This window comes from Bos indicus x Bos taurus, chromosome X (genome assembly GCF_003369695.1).
Source record: "Bos indicus x Bos taurus breed Angus x Brahman F1 hybrid chromosome X, Bos_hybrid_MaternalHap_v2.0, whole genome shotgun sequence".
NCBI lineage: Eukaryota > Metazoa > Chordata > Mammalia > Artiodactyla > Bovidae > Bos > Bos indicus x Bos taurus.
The window spans coordinates 53041720-53061335 of NC_040105.1; the positions used below are offsets into that span (position 1 = coordinate 53041720).

The following is a 19616-nucleotide window of genomic DNA, read 5'->3' on the forward strand; positions in this document are numbered from 1 at the left end:
CAGCCTACCAGGCTCCTCCGTCCATGGGATTTTCCAGCAAAAGTACTGGAGTGGGGTGCCATTGCCTTCTCCAACAGAGGACACAGTTTAGATTCTAAGATACACAAATTACCATGTATGTGTGTGTGTGTTCAGTCGCTCAGTCGTGTTTAACTCTCTGGGGCCCCATGGACTGTAACCTGCCAGGACCTCTCTTCATGGCAAGAATACTGGAGCGGGTTGCTATTTCCTTCTCCAGGGGATCTTCCAGAGCAAGGGATTGAACGTGAGTCTCCTGCATTGGCAGATGTGTACTTTACCACTAGCTCCACCTGGGAAGCCTTATATGACCCAGCAAGTCTACTCTTGGCAGTTTTCCCAAGAGAAATGAAAACATGCTCACACAGTGGGCTGCACTCAAATATTCCACACGGGTATTCCTAATAGCCACACGTAGAAACAACCCAGTTATTCAACAACTGGTATACAGATGAAAGAAAAACAAAAGAGTTTACCTGTACAACGGAATATTCAGTTCAGTCAGTTCAGTCGCTCAGTTGTGTCCGACTCTTTGTGACCCCATGAATCGCAGCACGCCAGGCCTCCCTGTCCATCACCAACTCCCGGAGTTCACTCAGACTCACGTCCATCGAGTCAGTGATGCCATCCAGCCATCTCATCCTCTGTCGTCCCCTCTGTTGTCCCCTTCTCCTCCTGCCCCCAATCCCTCCCAGCATCAGAGTCTTCTCCAATGAGTCAACCCTTCACATGAGGTGGGCAAAGTACTGGAGTTTCAGCTTCAGCATTATTCCCTCCAAAGAAATCCCAGGGCTGATCTCCTTCAGAATGGACTGGTTGGATCTCCTTGCAGTCCAAGGGACTCTCAAGAGTCTTCTCCAACACCACAGTTCAAAAGCATCAATTCTTCGGTGCTCAGCCTTCTTCACAGTCCAACTCTCACATCCATACATGACCACAGGAAAAACCATAGCCTTGACTAGATGAATCTTTGTTGGCAACGTAATGAATGTCTCTGCTTTTGAATATGCTATCTAGGTTGGTCATAACTTTCCTTCCAAGGAGTAAGCGTCTTTTAATTTCATGGCTGCAGTCACCATCTGCACTGATTTTGGAGCCCAAAAACTACATGATAATTTTTAAAAAGTAACAAATGCATGTAAGAGCAAGGATGCATCTCAACTGTGCAATTGACAGAAACCAGACACAGAAGGCTACATATTATATGATTTCATGTCAATGGATTTCTGGAAATGGCACAACTGTTGGCACAGAAATGTATCTGTGGTTGCCAGGGTACAGGAGTGGAGGAAGGAGTCTGACGGAAAATACCCCAAGGGAGCATTTTTGAACATTGAGACATTTTCTACGTTTTTATTGTGGTAGCATTTACACCACGGTATACATTTGTCAAAAATCTACAAATGGTAATACATTAAAGTGATGGCTTTTGTTGTATATAAATTATACCACAATACTTTTTTTAAAGGATAAGGAAATTTTAAGTATTTAAATACTGGTTATTGTATCCATGTAGAACATGAGCTCAAAAACATAAAAATCTAATTTGGAATTCTTCCCAGGCCTGGCCAACTTCCAGAATTCACCATGACAGTTTTGTACTTTTATGACAGGACACACAAATTTGGTCTTAACCATGTTTACGATTCCCTCTCCCTCACCTGAAGTCCAAATTCTTGCTGAGTTCTGCCCATTTTACTTCATAAACGTCTAATGCATCTACTTTTTCTAAAACATCTAATTCTGTGTCATTGACTATGCTAAGACCTCTGACTGAGTGGAATACAACAAATAGAGAAAATTCTTAAACAGAGGGCAGTACCAGACTACTCGACCTGTCTCCTCAGAAACCTGTATGGGGGCCAAGAAGCAAGTGTTAGAACCAGAGTTGGAACAAATGACTGCTTCATAATTGGGGAAGGAGAACAACATGGCTGTTGTCATGCTGCTTATTTATCTTATACACAGAGTATGTCATGCAAAATGCTGGACTGCATGACTCAAAAGCTGGAAGAAGATTGCTGGGAGAAATCTCGACAAGCTCAGATACACAGATGATACCAGTCTAATGGCAGAAAGTGAAGAGGGATTAAAGAACCATTTGATATGGGTGAAAGAGGAGAGTGAAAAAACTGGCTTAAAACTCAACTATTAAAACACTAAGATCATGGCATCTGGTCCTATCACTTCATGGCAAATAGAAGGCGGGTAAGTGGAAGCAGTCCATCCTAAAGGAGATCAGTCCTGGGTGTTCATTGCAAGGGCTGATGTTGTAGCTGAAACTCCAATACTTTGGCCACCTGATGCAAAGAACTGACTAATTTGAAAAGACCCTAATGCTGGCAAAGATTGAGGGAAGGAGGAGAAGGGGACGACAGAGGATGAGATGGTTGGATGGCATCACCAACTCAATGCACATGAGTTTGGGTGAACTCTGGGAGTTGGTGATGGACAGGGAGGCCTGGTGTACTGCGGTTCAAGGGGTCACAAAGAGTCAGACACGGCTGACCGACTGAACTGAACTGAAGTGGAAGCAGTGACACATTTCATTTTCTTGGGCTCGAAAATCACTGCAAATGGTGATTGCAGCCATGAAATTAAAAGACGCTTGCTCCTTGGAAGGAAAGCTATGACAAACCTAGCTTACATGAATTCTCAGGCATGTCAGTAGTGTCCGGCTCTTTATGACCCCATGGACAGAGGCCCACCAGGCTCCTCTGTCCAGGGTAATCTCCAGATGAGAATCCTGGAGTGGGTTGCCATGCCCTCCTCCAGGGGATCTTCCTGACCCAGGGATTTAACCCATATCTCCTAAGTGTGCTGCATAACAGACAGATTCTTTACCGATGAGCCCCCAGGGAAGATCAATGCAAACCTAGACACCATATTAAAAAGCAGAGCCATCACTTTGCTGACAAAGGTCTGTAGAGTCAAAACTATGGTTTTTCCAGTAGTGATGTACAGATGTGTGAGTTGGATCATTAAGAAGGCTGAGTGCCAGAGAATTGATGCTTTTGAATTGTGGTGTTAGAGATGAGCCATGAGAATCCCTTGGACAGCAAGGAGAACAAACCCACCAATCCTAAAGGAAATGAACACTGAATATTCACTGGAAGGACTGATGCTGAAGCTGCAATACTTTGGCCACCTGGTGCGAATAGCTGACTCATTGGAAAGGACCCTGATGCAAAAAGATTGAAGGCAGGAAGAGAAGGGGGTGACAGAGGGTGAGATGATTAGATAGCATCACCAACCCAATGGACATTAATTTGATCAAACTCAGGGAGATAGTGTAGGACAGAGGAGCCTGGCATGCTGCAGGCCATGGGTAGTAAATAGTTGGACACGACTGAGCGACTGAACAACCACCACCACCTCCCCCTTACCTTGAAGCTTCCCTAAGTTTCCAGAGCCCCACTCTCAGCAGGACTAAGAAGCTTTCTGTATATGTCAGTAGTAAAGGCTGAGAGTTCTCTCTTCATACACTCAGTGCCCCCTGCTTAGGGCTGATGGTGGGTCCTTAGAATGCTCATCACTCCCTCCCAGAGCTCAGACCAGGGAGCCTTCTCATGACAGTAATGGAGCACCTACCCTGGTACATAAATGGGAGTTGGAGCTGTTTACCCCTTCTCCACGTGTTTTCTCCCTTTACATTCATTTGCACATTTCTTCTTGAGTCACCGAATCCAACTCCGCTCATCCCCACCTGGTAACTGTAACAAGCTGCACCTGCATCTCTGTCAGGGCAGGTGCACGTACCCCCTGCACTATGTATTTTCCTTCTCTCCCTTCAGAATCTCTAGACTCCCAGACACCACCCTCAAAAGGGGCATTGATGCAGTGGAGGTTGTGACTCTCATCCACAGCCTGGGTCAAAGCACGGCTGTGTTATATATAACCTCTTTCACTCTTAGAATGAACCTCATCTTCTAGCTTTCCTCCTGCTTCTTGGCCACCCTGCTCACCGTTTTGCTTTGCTTTTCCCTTAGGTCCATTCCCTGTGTTTCTCCTTTGCACTTCTTTTCTGTTTATGTGTCTGTCTGGTTCACCAGTGTGATATTCCCATCATCCACCGCACATCACTGGTCTTGTTATTTCAAGCATTGCAGACACGTCCTAAGACATGCTAGTAATCAATGTGTGTGTACTCAATGAAGGAATATTTTTAATGACTGACAGGAAAAGCATCTCCTCCATGTAGGAGTCAGTATATAGGTGTCATATTTGTAGCATCATACATAAAGCCTTGTGTCTTGTTCCAAAAAACACTGTAGGAGTGTGACTCTGTCTTGGTGCCCTGGTGCCCTTGCATGTCCCCACTTAGGCTACGTAGGCAAGGCTAAACTACAGGCTGGCTTGAATCTTGGCAGAGAACCTCCTGATTGCTCTTGCAGCAAGGGGAGATAAGCACCCTGATGAAGAGCTGCTATGAGGCCATTTCTCACCTGCCTCCTCATCCAGCTGGAGGTGACACAAAGTTGTTACTCATCCACCTGTGGTTTCAGTTGAACATAGGATGGTCTGCCTAGCCCCAGCTGAGTACAGCTGTGGACTACACAGCTGCTCAGTGCCATAGGGCACAACTGCGGGCTCCTTCCTGGCAGAGACCCACCACCTGTAGTGCCTGTTACTGAGGCCTTCCAATTCAGTGGCAAACCGCGGGACTAGGGACAAGGTAACTGACACCAGGGTCATATTGCTTCTGCACTGTCTGTAAGGTAGAATCTGAATCCATTCGGGTTCATTGTCTCTTTACTGGCCAAGCCCGTAGAAGGTGACAAGCCAAACTAACAACTGCAGTGGTGCCCTGAGGCCCTGTAGCTCCTGCGCTGTGACTTAGGGACTGGCTGCCTGACTACGTGACACAGTCTGGTGTTGTGTGATGTTGTGTGACCAGAATACTGGCTTATTTTCTTTGTCATCACACACAGCAAGGAGCACAGTTTTCATTACATACTATGACTTAGGGTAGCCTTGTCAGTCCTCATTAACAAACCAACCTTAGAATGGATGCCATGTCTGATACCAGCTATTTTATCTGCTATTGAATAAATATATTTATTTAGACAAAATATGTTTCTGAAGTCCAATTCATTTTAAAAGTTAACCTTATAGTCTACTTGAAATTCAAAATCTGTATCACTTGTGAGAGAATTGTAATTGTAAAGGTAAATGTTTAAATGAAAAAATGGAGTAGAATAAGCCAAATCCATTTGCAGTGTAACGCCTACTTCACGTTATCTTGTTTATTCTTCATAACAAATATTTAGTGTAAAATTGTAATTTCCATTTTAGAAATGGGGAAACAGATCCAAAGGATGTAAATACCTTTCTCACCTTCACTCAGTATGTGTCAGAGCCAGTACTGATACTCTTAGTTATGTCACGTGCTGTGCTTAGTCGCTGAGTCGTGTCTGACTCTGCGACCCCATGGACTGTAGTCCGTCAGGCACCTCTATCCATGGGGATTCTTCAGGCAAGAATACTGGAGTGGGTTGCCGTGGCCTCCTCCAGGAGATCTTCCCAACACAGGGATCAAACCCAGGTCTCCAGCACTGCAGGTGGATTCTTTACCATCTGAGCCACCAGGGAAGCCCAGTTATGTCATGTCATAGCCAATAAGGAGACAGAGCAGATAAGACTCAAGTCATTTTGTCTCACGAAGTTCCCCTCATTCCTTTCCCTTTTCTTCTAGCTAGGATCTAATCTTGTCAGACAGCTCCATGACCTAGGGGCTTTTTCACATACTTTTTGTTAAGATGGGATACTGTCTAATGGTAGATTTGAACCTCCCATTTTCAATCCTTTTGGACCTGGATTTTCATACCTCTATAAGGGCACAACAGCTGCTATTTATAATCCCCTGTTATTCGCTAAGCAGAGTGAAGTCTGAATAGGTCCTTTGTTGCAGAAATATATTTTTTTGGTGCATGAGGATGCAGATGGGGGCTCAGAGATGTAAGCGTTTTGTTATTACGTTAATAAAAAGGATATAAGGGAGGAATCAAACAGCTGGAGGACTTCCCTGTAGCTCAAACGGTAAAGAATCTGCAGGAGACCAGGGTTCGATCCCTGGGCTGGGAAGATCCTCTGGAGAAGGGAATGGCAATCCACTCCAGTATTCTTGCCTGGAAAATTTCATGGCAGAGAAGCCTGGCGGGCTACAGTAGTTCGTGGGGTTGCAAAGAGTTGGACACGACTAAGTGGTTCACACACACACACTCACAGACAACTGGAGGGTTTCTGAGATCTCGTGACTATCAAGCCAATGGAGGACGTCATGGAGAAGAAAAGATGTTTGTGGCTGCTCTCTCCCTGCACCCAAAAAAAGTTGGAAGGCAAGTCAGAAATGTGTGAAAGATATGCTGTGCCATTTGCCATGGAATTTGACAGCAGTTCTTTTCCCGTCTCCCTACAACCTTTAACAATGGCTTTGGCATTCCATTTCTCTATAGGACAATACAAATATATTAAGTTTTTAAAAATGTTTCTCTGTCAATGATTTCATCAGGGACACCGTATGAGATTTGGGTAGCACATTTTGTAAACCCATTTATTCAAGAGAAGACCAAAGGCTTTTATGAATTTTTTATGTGTGGGTATATATATGTATGTATATGCATTAACATGTAGATTACACCTAAAGAATATGTTATGACCCAATTTTTTTAACCCTAGAAGTGCAAGGGTAGTTTAAATGTATAAGGTTACCAATGCAATTCACCACATTAATAGAAAAATGGAGGGAAAACAATTCTATGATCATCACAATTGATGCAATATAAGTGTTTGATGAAAATTAATCTATATTCAAGACAGCAAACTAGGAATAGAATGGAACTTACTCTGATAAAGTATATCTACAAAAAAGCAACGTAAACAGGTTGAAATGGAGTAGATTTTTCATTTCCTATTGGGAAAAAAGCTGATTATCACCTGCTTTAGTCAAGACTATTCTGCCCAGGTTTGTTCAATGTTGAAAAATGAGGACAGGTTTAAGGTTTAAGCCAGTAGAAACTGTTGATATTCAAATATAATAGTATATTTTGAAAAGCAAAAATAATCTAGATCTAAATTTGTGGAATTAATATGCATATTTAGAGGAATTGTTGGACAGAAAATCTATATATAGACATTCTATCTCTACAGACAGCCTCAACTAGACAATAAAAATCACAAACCATCAATTTTCAATAACATTAAATACCCACGGATAAATTTAACAAAAAATGTGCAAGTAGAAAATGAAACTTTATTGACCTAAATTTAATAGTCAAATACACATCATAAGAACAGCATAGATGGTTTCAGTTTATCTTCTTTCAAGCAAATGGTTACCCTTCACCTATAATATAAACATTAAAAAAGTTACTTAGCAGAACTTTATTTTGATGACAGGAGAGGTATACAAAGTTCACTGCAGTTGTAGTTTTATAAAATGGACTAAAACAGGAACACTAAGGGCGACCCTTTGGCTTACCTTCAGTTAATCCTCTATAGAGATTTTATAGAGTTTTCAGGCACATTACCAGTATTTTTAAAAACACACTACTCTTCCTAGTTATACAAGAAAAGAAGGACACTGAGTTCAGAAGAAATGAAATCAATGGAGCCTATCAGAAGGTAGTTTTCAGTAGAAGGCAAAACTGTGTACACATTCAGTAAAATATCTAACAACAAAAAGCACCCTAAAGGAGAACAAAATACACAAAAACTGAAACAAAAAATCCCAAAAAAGTATCATTTAAATGCGTTGGTTTGAAATAATATTCCGAATATAGGATAGCTAAACAGTTGTTCTCTCTGTTACTGCTTAAGTGAAGTAAATAAAAAGGCCAGTATTACATTTGTTTCTTCTCTACTGTGGAAAACTGCAGAAATTTTCATTTGTTCTAATTTATCCCTGATATGGTGGTTTTAAGTCGGTTAAACATTTGTCCCCTTTTTTACCTGTGGCCCTCATGTAATTCTAAATGTTTCTTTTCACCCTGGAAAGCATTCCAGTTGGTATAATACATTATATGTGACACTAATTTTAAGTCATTACTATCACTGGTGACATGGTGACATCAAAATGTGAAGCAGAAAAAGGACTGTTTCTCACAACCACACGGAAAGAAAAAAAGGAGAAAAGAAAAGGGAGAGCAAGAGGTAGTATGAGTGAGAGAGTAAAGCAAGTAGGAGAGAAAGAAAATCTGGAAAAGCAAATTTTTTTGTTTCTAAATGATAATGGCTTTTGAGAGAAAACTCTGACCAATTTCAAAAGTTCATCCACGGTATTTGTGATGTTTAGTTATTTAGTTACTGTGGGGTATGTTAAATAATATGTTTTTCTACCCTACTAGCCATTTCATCAATATTCTGAAAATATTTGAGTTTCAGATTGTATTGTTTTAATTCTGTACTATACTAACGGTTAGTGTAGAAGGCAATGGCACCCCACTCCAGTACTTTTGCCTGGAAAACCCCATGGATGGAGGAGCCTGGTGGGCTGCAGTCCAAGGGGTCGCTAGAGTCGGACACGACAGCGACTTCACTTTCACTTTTCACTTTCATGCACTGGAGAAGGAAATGGCAACCCACTCCAGTGTTCTTGCCTAGAGAATCCCAGGGACAGGGTAGCCTGGTGGCCTTCCATCTATGGGGTCGCACAGAGTCGGACACGACTGAAGCGACTTAGCAGCAGCAGCAGCAGTGTCTTGTTCATATTTCTAATTATGTGTACTTGGGCTTTGTCCATTTGCTTCACAATGATGTAAACTAGAGGAATGGATTGGCAGTTTGGGGTTGGCAGATACAAACCATTACATTCAGAATGGATAAACAACAAGGTCCTACTATACAGCACAGGGAACTAATGTCCAATCTCCTGTGATAAATCACAATGGAAAAGAATATTGAAAAATGTGTGTGTGTGTGTATATATATATGTTAAAATCTATGTAAACTAGCACGTTGTCTTTATTTATTAGTTGAGTTTATTTTCCTCTTCCTAACACTTCATACCTGTCTTTTAATAAGTATCTTTTTCTTTTTCCCTTAGGTTTATTCTGTTGCTCTTTTTCTTACGTTTTATATTGGATGTAGGATTTTGTATTTATGTACCTTGTAATTTATGTATTTTTCTTTTTAAATACCACACATATTTAGGGATAAGATTTTTCCATGAGAACATTTTAATCATGATCTCTAGTTACTTGAAAGTCGTCCGAAAGTTGTATTTTCATCTAATTGTTCAAATGGAATGGAAAAAAAAATGTAAAGTGAAAGTATTTAGAAGGCTAATACATAGTAAAATCTGCCCTAATTATGAAGTTCCTTCTTTAAAATCAGAACCATGCAATTTATTGTCAGCAAGTTGGAAAACAGGTATGTGAAAGATAGTAAGTTGATTACACGGGAAGAACTAGAGTTACAATTTTTGGCTTTCAAAACTTTTTAAACTCATGTATCAAAGAGGAAAAGTAACATACTTCATACGGTTAAGAGATGATTATATCATGAGGCTCAGATTTTTATTAGTTCCTTAAGAGTGAGAGTGGGGTATATGGCAAAATCTTCATAGTATTGTAATGATCCTCCAATTAAAATAAGCAACCTCCCCCCCACCAAAAAAACAAAACAAAACAAAACAAACGTGGGGGCAGGTAGTGTGCTTAGCAGATGTATCTTACTCACATCTGCCTTTTGGCCATTTTATTATTCAGTCATTTCATGCTTCCCTGGGGAAAGGATTTAAAATGCAACTATTTTTTAAAGAGCTAGAGAATTCAGAATTTGAGAGAATTTAACATACATCAAGCAGAATGTTGGCTCATTTTATAAAAAAAATAATTAATTGATTTTAATTGGAGGCTAATTACAATCTTCTGGTGGTTTTTGCCATACATTGACATGAATCAGCCACAGGTGTACATGTGTCCCCCGTCAGAAAATGAAATCTCAATTCCCCTGTTATAATTTGACTCGATGATATTTTATGATAAATACATCATACAAAACAGAGTATTCTTGTATGCTTTCCATCAAAGAGAATCAGAGAATGCAAAGTTAGCATTGAAAAATCAGCATCTTCGTGTATCTGTTCTGAATTCACAACTTACATGAGTAAAGTTGAGTTTAGAAGTTAAGGGATTTCACAGAATCACACACATTATGCTAAAGCTGGTACTAGAACCTACTTGGATGCCTAAGCTTATTTCATATAAACTGATATTTATTACAAATGCATTCCATATTGGCTACAAGCAGAAATTATTAAAGAACCTGAAAATTATTAGCTGTTGCTTAAAGTACTTATACTCAAGAGAAAAAAACCGTTTCCTATTTTCAATTCGATATGGCTTTGATCCTGTCTGTTTATTTGAAAGTCTTTAAGTCAGGCATTCAGGCATCTGGGGTCTGAACTTTCTTTCAAAGAATATGGGAACTCTGTTATTAAAATAATAGTAATGTTCTGTCTATATTAGTAAAGATATAATATTCTGAAAAACAGAAACCACATAAATTACTTTCTGAATGGACGACATACCTGCTTCTGGCATTTCAACAGGCTCTATATTTGATGCAAACTCCTCCCTGACATCGGGACCATCTCCACCTTCACTCCCAGTCTCTGCCAGAGCCAATTGCTGGAGATCAGCTTCCAGGCCAGAATCTTTAAAAAAAAAAAAAAAAAAGCATCAATTCAGCTGTAAAGCATACAATATAAACAAGGGAATGATGATATTCATTCCCTCGGTGTTATGAATTAAAAGCCTTAGGTTAGTATGCTAAAAATGTGATGAATAAGAACCTCAGGAGCATTATTCCAGGAATGTTTTGCTGGAGAAAAAGGAAAGCAGAATTTTCCGATTGTTATTACCATTTTCCTTTTCCAGGGTTGTCCTCAGACACCTTAGTTGCCCCCTTCTCTTTGTCTTGAAAACAAGGGAAAATTTGAGCGACCACACTAACCTGCAAACTATACTCTCCTCAGTTTTTTAGGAATTGTCTGAAGTCCTTTTCTAATATTTCCTTTCCTCTTCTTACTGGTTATGTCTTAAGGCATGACACACAGATACACTTTACCTTCAAAGGGATCCTTCTCCTCTTCTTCATCACAATTCACTGGATCCTCTCCATGTACTTCCTCCTTTCTAGGTGTGATATCCTGAATCTCAGCTGGTGGTTCCTCTTGTTGAGGTTGCTCAACACTGGGTTGCTGGTCCTAGTAGAGTGTGCATGCAAATAAAAACTTTTGTTGTTAATACATCTAATAGCGTAAATATACATAATACATAGATATATCTGATCATAAGTAAACCTAACAACATTTTCCCAACAGAATTCTACGTACTTACTTTTAATAAAGTTACTCTTCCCACAGAGAAGAGTTAGCTCCCAATGAGAGTTACCCAGAAAGACTTTGGAAGTTATTTAAATCTATGTTGGGATGGAAGTATGCAGCCTGTTGTTAATAAGCAGGAGGAGAGAGTCACTGGGCACATTTCCAGGGAATTTAACAGTATAATCATCCAGGCAACGCCAGACTATAATATATCTGGATCAATGTTACTTCCTAAGACAAAGTGTCACCCTTTATCAGCATCGAAGACCTTTATCACCGCATCTGTACTACTTAACATTTTCTCAAAAATAAACTTGTGCTAATAGAAAACACCAAATGGTAAGGTTACTCACAACCACAGGTTCATCCACCTGGGAGCAATCTGGCTTTGTAGGTCCCAATGCTGATGCCACTTGCCCACTCATATTTCTCCCTGAAAGCAGAATATTGTGATTTGGAAAATGTATTTAAGAGTACAGCTATATTTGATCACTTTTATGACCTTATGCTGACTTACTTTTTTTTAATGTGAATACTTTCAAAAGAAAACTCTGGTTAAGTATGACTGTACAAGCATTTCAATTACACCAAATACAGTCTTTTGCAAAGCCATTTGTGTCTTTGGGAAGCTGGCAGAGAAATCACCTTAAGGTACACAAGAAGGCTGAATTTTTGTGAGGACGTTTGATTTCACAACAGAATTCTCCATCATAAAGATCTTTAGTGAAATACTGCTAGGAATTCAAAAGCTCAGGACTATTGCTCATGTCACACTCCTATTCACCAGACCTATTTTCCCCAACTCCCTTGGAATTCAGTTGGAACACAAAGAAAGGCTCAGTCTTTACAGCATGACTATGGCGATTTTCTCAGTGTCTGGGGCTGAGGTGAGGCTGCATACAGAGCAACCGGTCCACTTCTCTCTTGGCACCTTACCACAAAACCCGCAATACAGTCACAACCCCACTGTGGTCCGGTTTCTAGGCCTTTCCTTAATCGCCCACCCCAACCCCTGCCCAGGTCCCACTGCCGGCCCCAGATTCTGTGCTCTGTCGTCAGTTCCAGGGCCCCAATGAACCAAATATCTCAAATAGCACCCCCAAGTCTCCCCCCACCATCATCCTACCCCCTGCCCTCCTCTGCCCACTGCCCTTCCTCTCCCGCCACCAAGGCAAGAACTATGGCGTCGGGACACCTGTGAGGAGAAAGATGACTACCTTGAGGGCCTTCCTCCTCAAAGGCCCCAGATCTCACTGCCCGACCCGCCCGAAACTCGCTGGCTCCCCCTCACACGCACACATACTTAAACTCCAGACAGGACAGACCTGTGAACCTACCTGGTGAGTCTCAAGTAGTGAGAAAGAACCGGGACTGAATAAACAGACCCGTCTCAGGCCCAACGCTCCTCACAGAACGCTCAGGAAGGCGTATGCGCACCAAGGCGCATGCGCAGCAACGGATGCGCACGCACACACTGCGCATGCTCACTGAGTTGGGCATGTGCAGTGCAGGTTGCGGTTTTCCTGCCATTGAGGTAGAGTCTTGGAACCGCAGGGTCTCTGGAGGATGAAAAAGGGGCTTGAAGAGTGTATTTTTTTCCTTCCACTGCAGTCTTTCTTATGCATCCACAAACTGTGGTGATAGGTAGTCCCAGGTTACCCTTAGTGGAGAATGTGTCTCAGAAAGACAGTCATGACAGAAATAGATATTACGTTTTTAAATATCTATTTTTATGCATGCTTGGATGAACCATTTCCTTCTCTGCTTCTGGGTTTTCTGTCATACTCCCAGTGGCTTTACTCACTTCCATGGAATAAGTACATAAATAGATGCCTCTGTTTCCACTTTTTGCTTGGTGCACTGCACATTTAAATCTCTGAACTGGTAACTAGTTTCTCTGAATATACCTCTGGTTCCTATACGGTATTGTTCTTTTAGCATCGGACTTCACTTTCACCACCAGACACATCCACAACTGGGCATTGTTTCCACTTTGGCTTAGCCTTTTCATTCCTTCTGTAGCTATTTCTGCACTCTTCTCCAGTAGCACGTTTTTCTTTTTCAATTATAGCAGGAATTTTCGTACTCCCTAGGAGTTTTAAATTTACCCAAGAGAAAGGAAAACATGTTCCCACAAGGACCTTTACTCAAATATTCTACTCATGTACTCCTAATAGCCAAAACTAGAAACAGCCCAACTATTCAACAACTGGTATAAAAATGAAAGAAAAACAAAAGAGTATACTCGTACAAAAGAACACTACACAGTCATTTGAAAAGGAACTACTAATGCATGTAACAGCAAGGATGCATCTCAGCTGTGCCAATGAGAGATGTCAGACACAGAAAGCTATGTATTATATGGTTTCATGTCAATGGATTTCTGGAAAAGCACAACTATAGGCAGAGAAATATATCTGTAGTTGCCAGGGTATAGGACTGGAGGAAGGAGTCTGAATGCAAATAGCCCAAGGAAGCATTTTCAAACGAGTGGGACGTTTTCTACATTTTTATTGTGGTAGCATTTACACAATGGTATGCATATGTCAAAACTCGACAAATGGTAATGCTTTAAAGCATTGACTTCTATTGTATATAAATTATATCTCAATACTTCTCACTTTTTTAAAAAAGGAAAAGGATCTTTTAAGTATGTAAATACTGGTTATTGTATCCATCTAGACCTTGAGCTCATAAACATAAAAATCTTATTTGAAATTCTTCCCAGACCCGGCCAACTTCCAGGATTCCCCATGACACCTTTGTACCCTTATGACAGGACACAGAAACTTGGTCTTAACCAGGTTTACAATTCCCTCTCCTTCACCTCAAGTCAATAGTCTTGCTGAGTTCTGTCAATTCTACTTCAAAAATGTCTAATGCATCGACTTTTTCCCATGTCCACCACATCTGCTCTAGTCCAAAGCTCCCCTCAATTTTATTGTCAACCCCCTTCTAACGGGTCTCTCACATCCACTCAGGGTGCCTGTCTCCCACTCACCACCCTCTCCCTCTCTCTCTTACATTTGCAGAACTGTTTATGACTTTCTAGATAAAGGCTACTGTCCTACACAAGAACTTGAAAGTATGTTCTAGCCCTTGTCCAGCTTGCTAACAACATGGAAAGAATCCCCTTCTTCTCTCTCTTATTGGGCTTCATTCATACGCTCCAATTTCTCAAGCTTAGATTGTCCCATATTTCTGAAGCCTCCGGTTAGTAGACTCCTTCAAGCCAGGCTTCAACAGTATATGGAACGAGAACTTCCAGATATACAAGCTGGTTTTGAAGAGGCAGAGAAACAAGAGATCAAATTGCAACCTTCGTTAGATCATGGGGAAAGCAAGGGAATTCCAGAAACACATCTACTTCTGCTTCATTGACTAGACTACCTCAAGGCCTCTGACTGTGTGGATCACAACAAACTGTGGAAAATTCTTAGAGATGGGAGTACCAGACAAGCTGACCTGTCTCCTGAGAAACCTGTATGAGGGTTAAGAAGTAACAGTTAGAATAAAACATGGAACAACGGACTGGTTCAAAATTGGGAAAGGAGTAAGACAAGGTTGTATAGTGTCACTCTGCTTATTCAACTTACATGCAGAGCACATCATGGGAAATGCTGGGCTGGATGACTCACAAGCTGGAATCAAGGTTGCTGGCAGAAATATCAACAAGCTCAGATGTGCAGATCATACCACTTTAACGGCAGAAACTGAAGAGGAACTAAAGAACCTCTTGATATGGGTGAAAGAGGAGAGTGAAAAGGCTGGCTTAAAAGTCAACATTCAAAAATATAAGATTATGGCATCCAGTCTATCATTTCACGGAAAACAGAAGGGGGGAAGTGGATGCACGGACAGATTGAATTTTGGAGGCTCCAAAATCACCGTGCATGGTGATTGCTGCCATGAAATTAAGACACTTGATCCTTGGAAGAACAACCGTGACAAAGTTAGTATGCATGCATGTTCATTGCTTCAGTCGTGTCTGACTCTTTATGACTCCATGGACCATAGCCTGCCAGGTGCCTCTGTCCATGGGATACTCCAGGTGAGAATACTTAAGTGGGTTGCCATGCCCTCCTCCCATGGGGCATGGCAGGGCATCTTCCTAACCCAGGGGTGAAACCCATGACTCCTGCATCCCATGCATTGCAGGGAGATTCTTTTTTTTTTTTTTTTTTTTTTGCCACTTTATTTACTTTTTAATTGAAGGATAATTGCTTTACAGAATTTTGTTGTTTTCTGTCAAACATCAACAAGAATCAGCCATAGGTACACCCATGCAGGCGAATTCCTTACCACTGAGCCACCAAGGAAGCCCATGTCACACCATAGTATAAAGCAGAGACATCACTTTGCCGACAAAGGTCCGTATAGTCAAAACTATGGCTTTTTCAGTAGTCATGTACAGATGTGTGAGTTCGATCATTAAGAAGGCTGAGTGACAAAGAATTGACGCTTTCGGTTTGTGGTGCTGGAGAAGACACTTGAGAATCCCTCGGACAGCAAGGATATCAAAACAGCCAATCCTAAAGGAAACCAACTGAATATTCACTGGCAGGGCCGATGCTGAAGCTGAAGCTCCAATATTTTGGCCACCTTAAGGGAAGAGCTGATTCACAGGAAAAGACCCTGATGCTGGTGATCAGGATGGGAAGCGTAATGCAGGTTATGCTGCGGTGACTGCTGAACAGGTTTTAGAAGCAAAATCTCTCCCCCAGGGAACCAGTGCTCAGTAGCGGAACTTGTGGCTCTGACCCGAGCTCTGCTGCTGCTGCTGCTGCTAACTCGCTTCAGTCGTGTCCAATTCTGTTCGACCCCGTAGACAGCAGCCCACCACGCTCCCCCATCCCTGGGATTCTCCAGGCAAGAACACTGGAGTGGGTTGCCATTTCCTTCTCCAATGCAGGAAAGTGAAAAGTGAAAGTGAAGTTGCTCAGTCGTGTCTGACTCGTAGCGACCCCATGGACTGCAGCCTACCAGGCTCCTCTGTCCATGAGATTTTCCAGGCAAGAGTACTGGAGTGGGGTGCCATCGCCTTCTCCTGACCCGAGCTCTAGAGTTAAGCAAAGGGCAGCGAGCAAATATCTACACTGATTCTAAGTATGCTTATTTGACTTTACAGGCTCATGCTGCAATGGGGAAGGAAAGACAGTTTAAAAGGACAACAGGAGAACCTATTAAGCATTTCAGAGAGATCCAGAGACTTTTAACTACTATATATCGTCCTAAAGGAGTAGCCATTACGCATTGCAAAAGGCACAGCAGGGATGGGAGTAAAGTAGCTGAAGGTAATCAGCTGGCTGACTGTCAAACCAGAAAAGCAGCACTTTAGGAAACCCCTTCACTGCAGATGCCTTTGATCTGGACAGGTCCCCTGGAGCAGGAAAACCCACAATATAGTGAGGAAGAATTAGAAAGATATGAGAAAAGAGGAGCAAAGATTACTGATAAAGGATGGCTACAGTCTGAGGATGGACGATTAATAATTCCTGAAAATACTCAATGGAAAATTCTTAAGGGTTTACACCAGAGATTTCGTTTAGCTGTAGAGAGTACTTCAGGTCAGTTCAGTTCGGTTCAGGCGCTCAGTCGTGTCCGACTCTTTGTGACCCCATGAATCGCAGCACGCCAGGCCTCCCTGTCCATCACCGACTCCTGGAGTTCACACAAACACATGTCATGACCATCGAGTCGCTGATGCCACCCAGCCATCTCATCCTCTGTCGTCCCCTCTCCTCCTGCCCCCAATGCCTCCCAGCATCAGGGTCTTTTCCAATGAGTCAACTCTTCGCATGAGGTGGCCAAAGTATTGGAGCTTCGCCTCAGCATCAGTCCTTCCAATGAACACCCAGGACTGATCTCCTTTAGGATGGACTGGTGGGATCTCCTTGCAGTCCAAGGGACTCTCAAGAGTCTTCTCCAACACCACAGTTCAAAGCGTCAATTCTTCGGCCCTCAGCTTTCTTCACAGTCCAACTCTCACATCCATACATGACTACTGGAAAAACCATAGCCTTGACTAGACGGACCTTTTTTGCCAAAGTAATGTCTCTGTTTTTAATATGTTGTCTAGGTTGGTCATAACTTTCCCTCCAAGGAGTAAGCGTCTTTTACTTTTGAAAGGTTGTTGCTGAAGGAAAAGACGCTGGGATTCTTGGCCTCTGGAGAAGAATTCATTCCAGGGCCAGAGACGAGGCTTGATCACTCAGAGCTTTTGTGTAATAAAGTTTTATTAAAGTATAAAGGAGACAGAGAAAGCTTCTGACATAGGCATCAGAAGGGGGCAGAAAGAGTACCCCCTGCTAGTCTTCAGCTGGATATTATATATAGTCACTAGCAGTCTGTTAATGAAAGAAAAGAATGTCTTAAAACTCAGAATGGTACCAGGCCCCTCATCCATAAGATGTATTTTGGGATAATCTTGGCACCAGAGGATTCATCCCTGGCCGTAAAATGATGGACTTGAATGTTGTAGAAGGGCAGATTACCATACAAATAGTTTCATTTACATAGATTAGGGGAACAATGTCTGAGTATAACATACTGGTTTGTCAAGTAGGTTCTGAGCCATTAGGTGGAACAGACTTGAAGACAGAGTTTGGGGTAAATGCATACTACATTAACAGAGCTTAAGACAAACATCTCCATAAGAAAAAATGCATTGGTTAACTCAAGGTTTGAGAATAGTTAACTTCAGGTGAAACCAGGTGTCATTATGGCAACACAGTATTTTAAGAGAAACCTCCTTTGAAATTTGTAAAGAGAAGGAAAAAATATCAGTAGTTTGTTTCCTTCTGCCGCTTAACAGAGATAAAAAATGTCTGACACTTGCAGCCTATTTCCTCCATTTGGAGATCCCTGGCCTTCCTGCCTGTTACCCTCTCTATTTCATGGCTGCAATCACCATCTGCAGTGATTTTGGACCCCCAAAAAATAAAGTCTGACACTGTTTCCACTGTTTCCCCATCCATTTCCCATGAAGTCATGGGACCAAATGCCATGATCTTCGTTTTCTGAATGTTGAGCTTTAAGCCAACTTTTTCACTCTCCTCTTTCAATTTCCTCAAGAGGCTTTTTAGTTCCTCTTCACTTTCTGCCATAAGGGTGGTGTCATCTGCATATCTGAGGTTATTGATATTTCTCCCAGCAATCTTGATTCCAGCTTGTGCTTCCTCCAGCACAGCATTTCTCATGATGTACTCTGCATATAAGTTAAATAAGCAGGGTGACAATATACAGGCTTGACGTACTCCTTTTCCTATTTGGAACCAGTCTTTTGTTCCATGTCCAGTTCTAACTGTTGCTTCCTGACCTGCATATAGGTTTCTCAAGAGAGTACTTACCAGATGGCTTCTCATTTGTTTGAAGGCAGAAATGTAATGAAAAATTTAAAGGACATTATCAAAAGATGTTAAGTTTTTCAGAAAAATAACCCAAAGACTGGAAAGCTAGCAAAATCTGGATTACAACAAAATCGAAAATATCCTAGAGATGACTGGGAAATTGATTTTACTCATATGCCACAAGCTAATGGATATTCTTGCTCACAAGTTTGGGTGGATACTTCTACTGTCTGGATTGAGGCTTTTCCCTGTCGTAGTGAACAGGCTAAGGAGGTTATAAGAATTTTAATCCATGAAATTATCCCCAGGTTTGGGCTGCCACAGAGGCTTCAGAGTGACAATGGCTCCACCTTTAAAGCGGCTCTAACTCAGGGGATGTCTGACGCTCGAGGAATAGAATATCACTTACACTGTTCCTGGAGACCCCAACCCTCAGGAAAGGTTGAAACAGCTAACGACATTATCAAAAGACATCTGTGCACATTAACTCAAGAGACACAGGACAGTTGGATTAAAGTTCTACCCATAGCTTTAATGAGGGCTGGGACTGCCCCCCAAAAGGAGGGGCTTTCCCCCTTTCAATGTATTTATGGAAGGCCTTTCCTATGCACAGACCTTGTTATAGACCCTGAACCCTTAGAATTAACTAATTATGTAACTCAGCTCTCAGCTTTTCAACAGGCATTAATGGAACTCCAGAAGGTGACTCCTGACTCAGCTTCTGAGTCAAGCAAGCCTCTATTTCAGCCAGGAACTGAGGTCCTGATAAAAACACTGGGATCTGGGGGCCAATCCCTCGAACCCCTCTGGGAAGGCCCTTACCAGGTTATTCTTTCTTCTCCCACAGCTGTCAAAGTGCCAGGAATTGATTCATGGGTGCATCACACTCGAGTTTAAGAGGTGGCACCCTGACCAGAACT

The 19616-nt window shown here is 41.9% G+C and overlaps 2 protein-coding genes across 4 annotated transcripts in view; one reads left to right on the forward strand and one right to left on the reverse strand.

The window, feature by feature from the left end:
* The window catches only part of LOC113887266, a 97740-nt gene that overhangs the window by 41658 nt on the left and 36466 nt on the right, over window positions 1–19616 (forward strand). The window lies entirely within an intron of this gene.
* Window positions 7251–13358, reverse strand: LOC113887267 (P antigen family member 3-like). The gene is made up of 5 exons (XM_027534309.1): window positions 12685–13358; window positions 11701–11780; window positions 11089–11227; window positions 10550–10675; window positions 7251–7363 (listed from the first exon to the last, which is right to left on the reverse strand). The coding sequence occupies exons 2-5, from the start codon at window positions 11770–11772 to the stop codon at window positions 7353–7355; spliced, it is 348 nt and encodes a 115-aa protein (XP_027390110.1). The 5' UTR covers window positions 11773–11780; window positions 12685–13358; the 3' UTR covers window positions 7251–7352.

Coding starts and splice junctions, on each gene's coding strand:
- LOC113887267 (XM_027534309.1), bottom strand. CDS start 11,772: ATGAGTGGGCAAGTGGCATCAGCATTGGGACCTACAAAGCCAGATTGC. Junction 11,228..11,700: donor AGGTGGATGAACCTGTGGTT/GTGAGTAACCTT, acceptor ACACTCTACTAG/GACCAGCAACCCAGTGTTGA. Junction 10,676..11,088: donor GGAGAAGGATCCCTTTGAAG/GTAAAGTGTATC, acceptor TTTTTTTTAAAG/ATTCTGGCCTGGAAGCTGAT.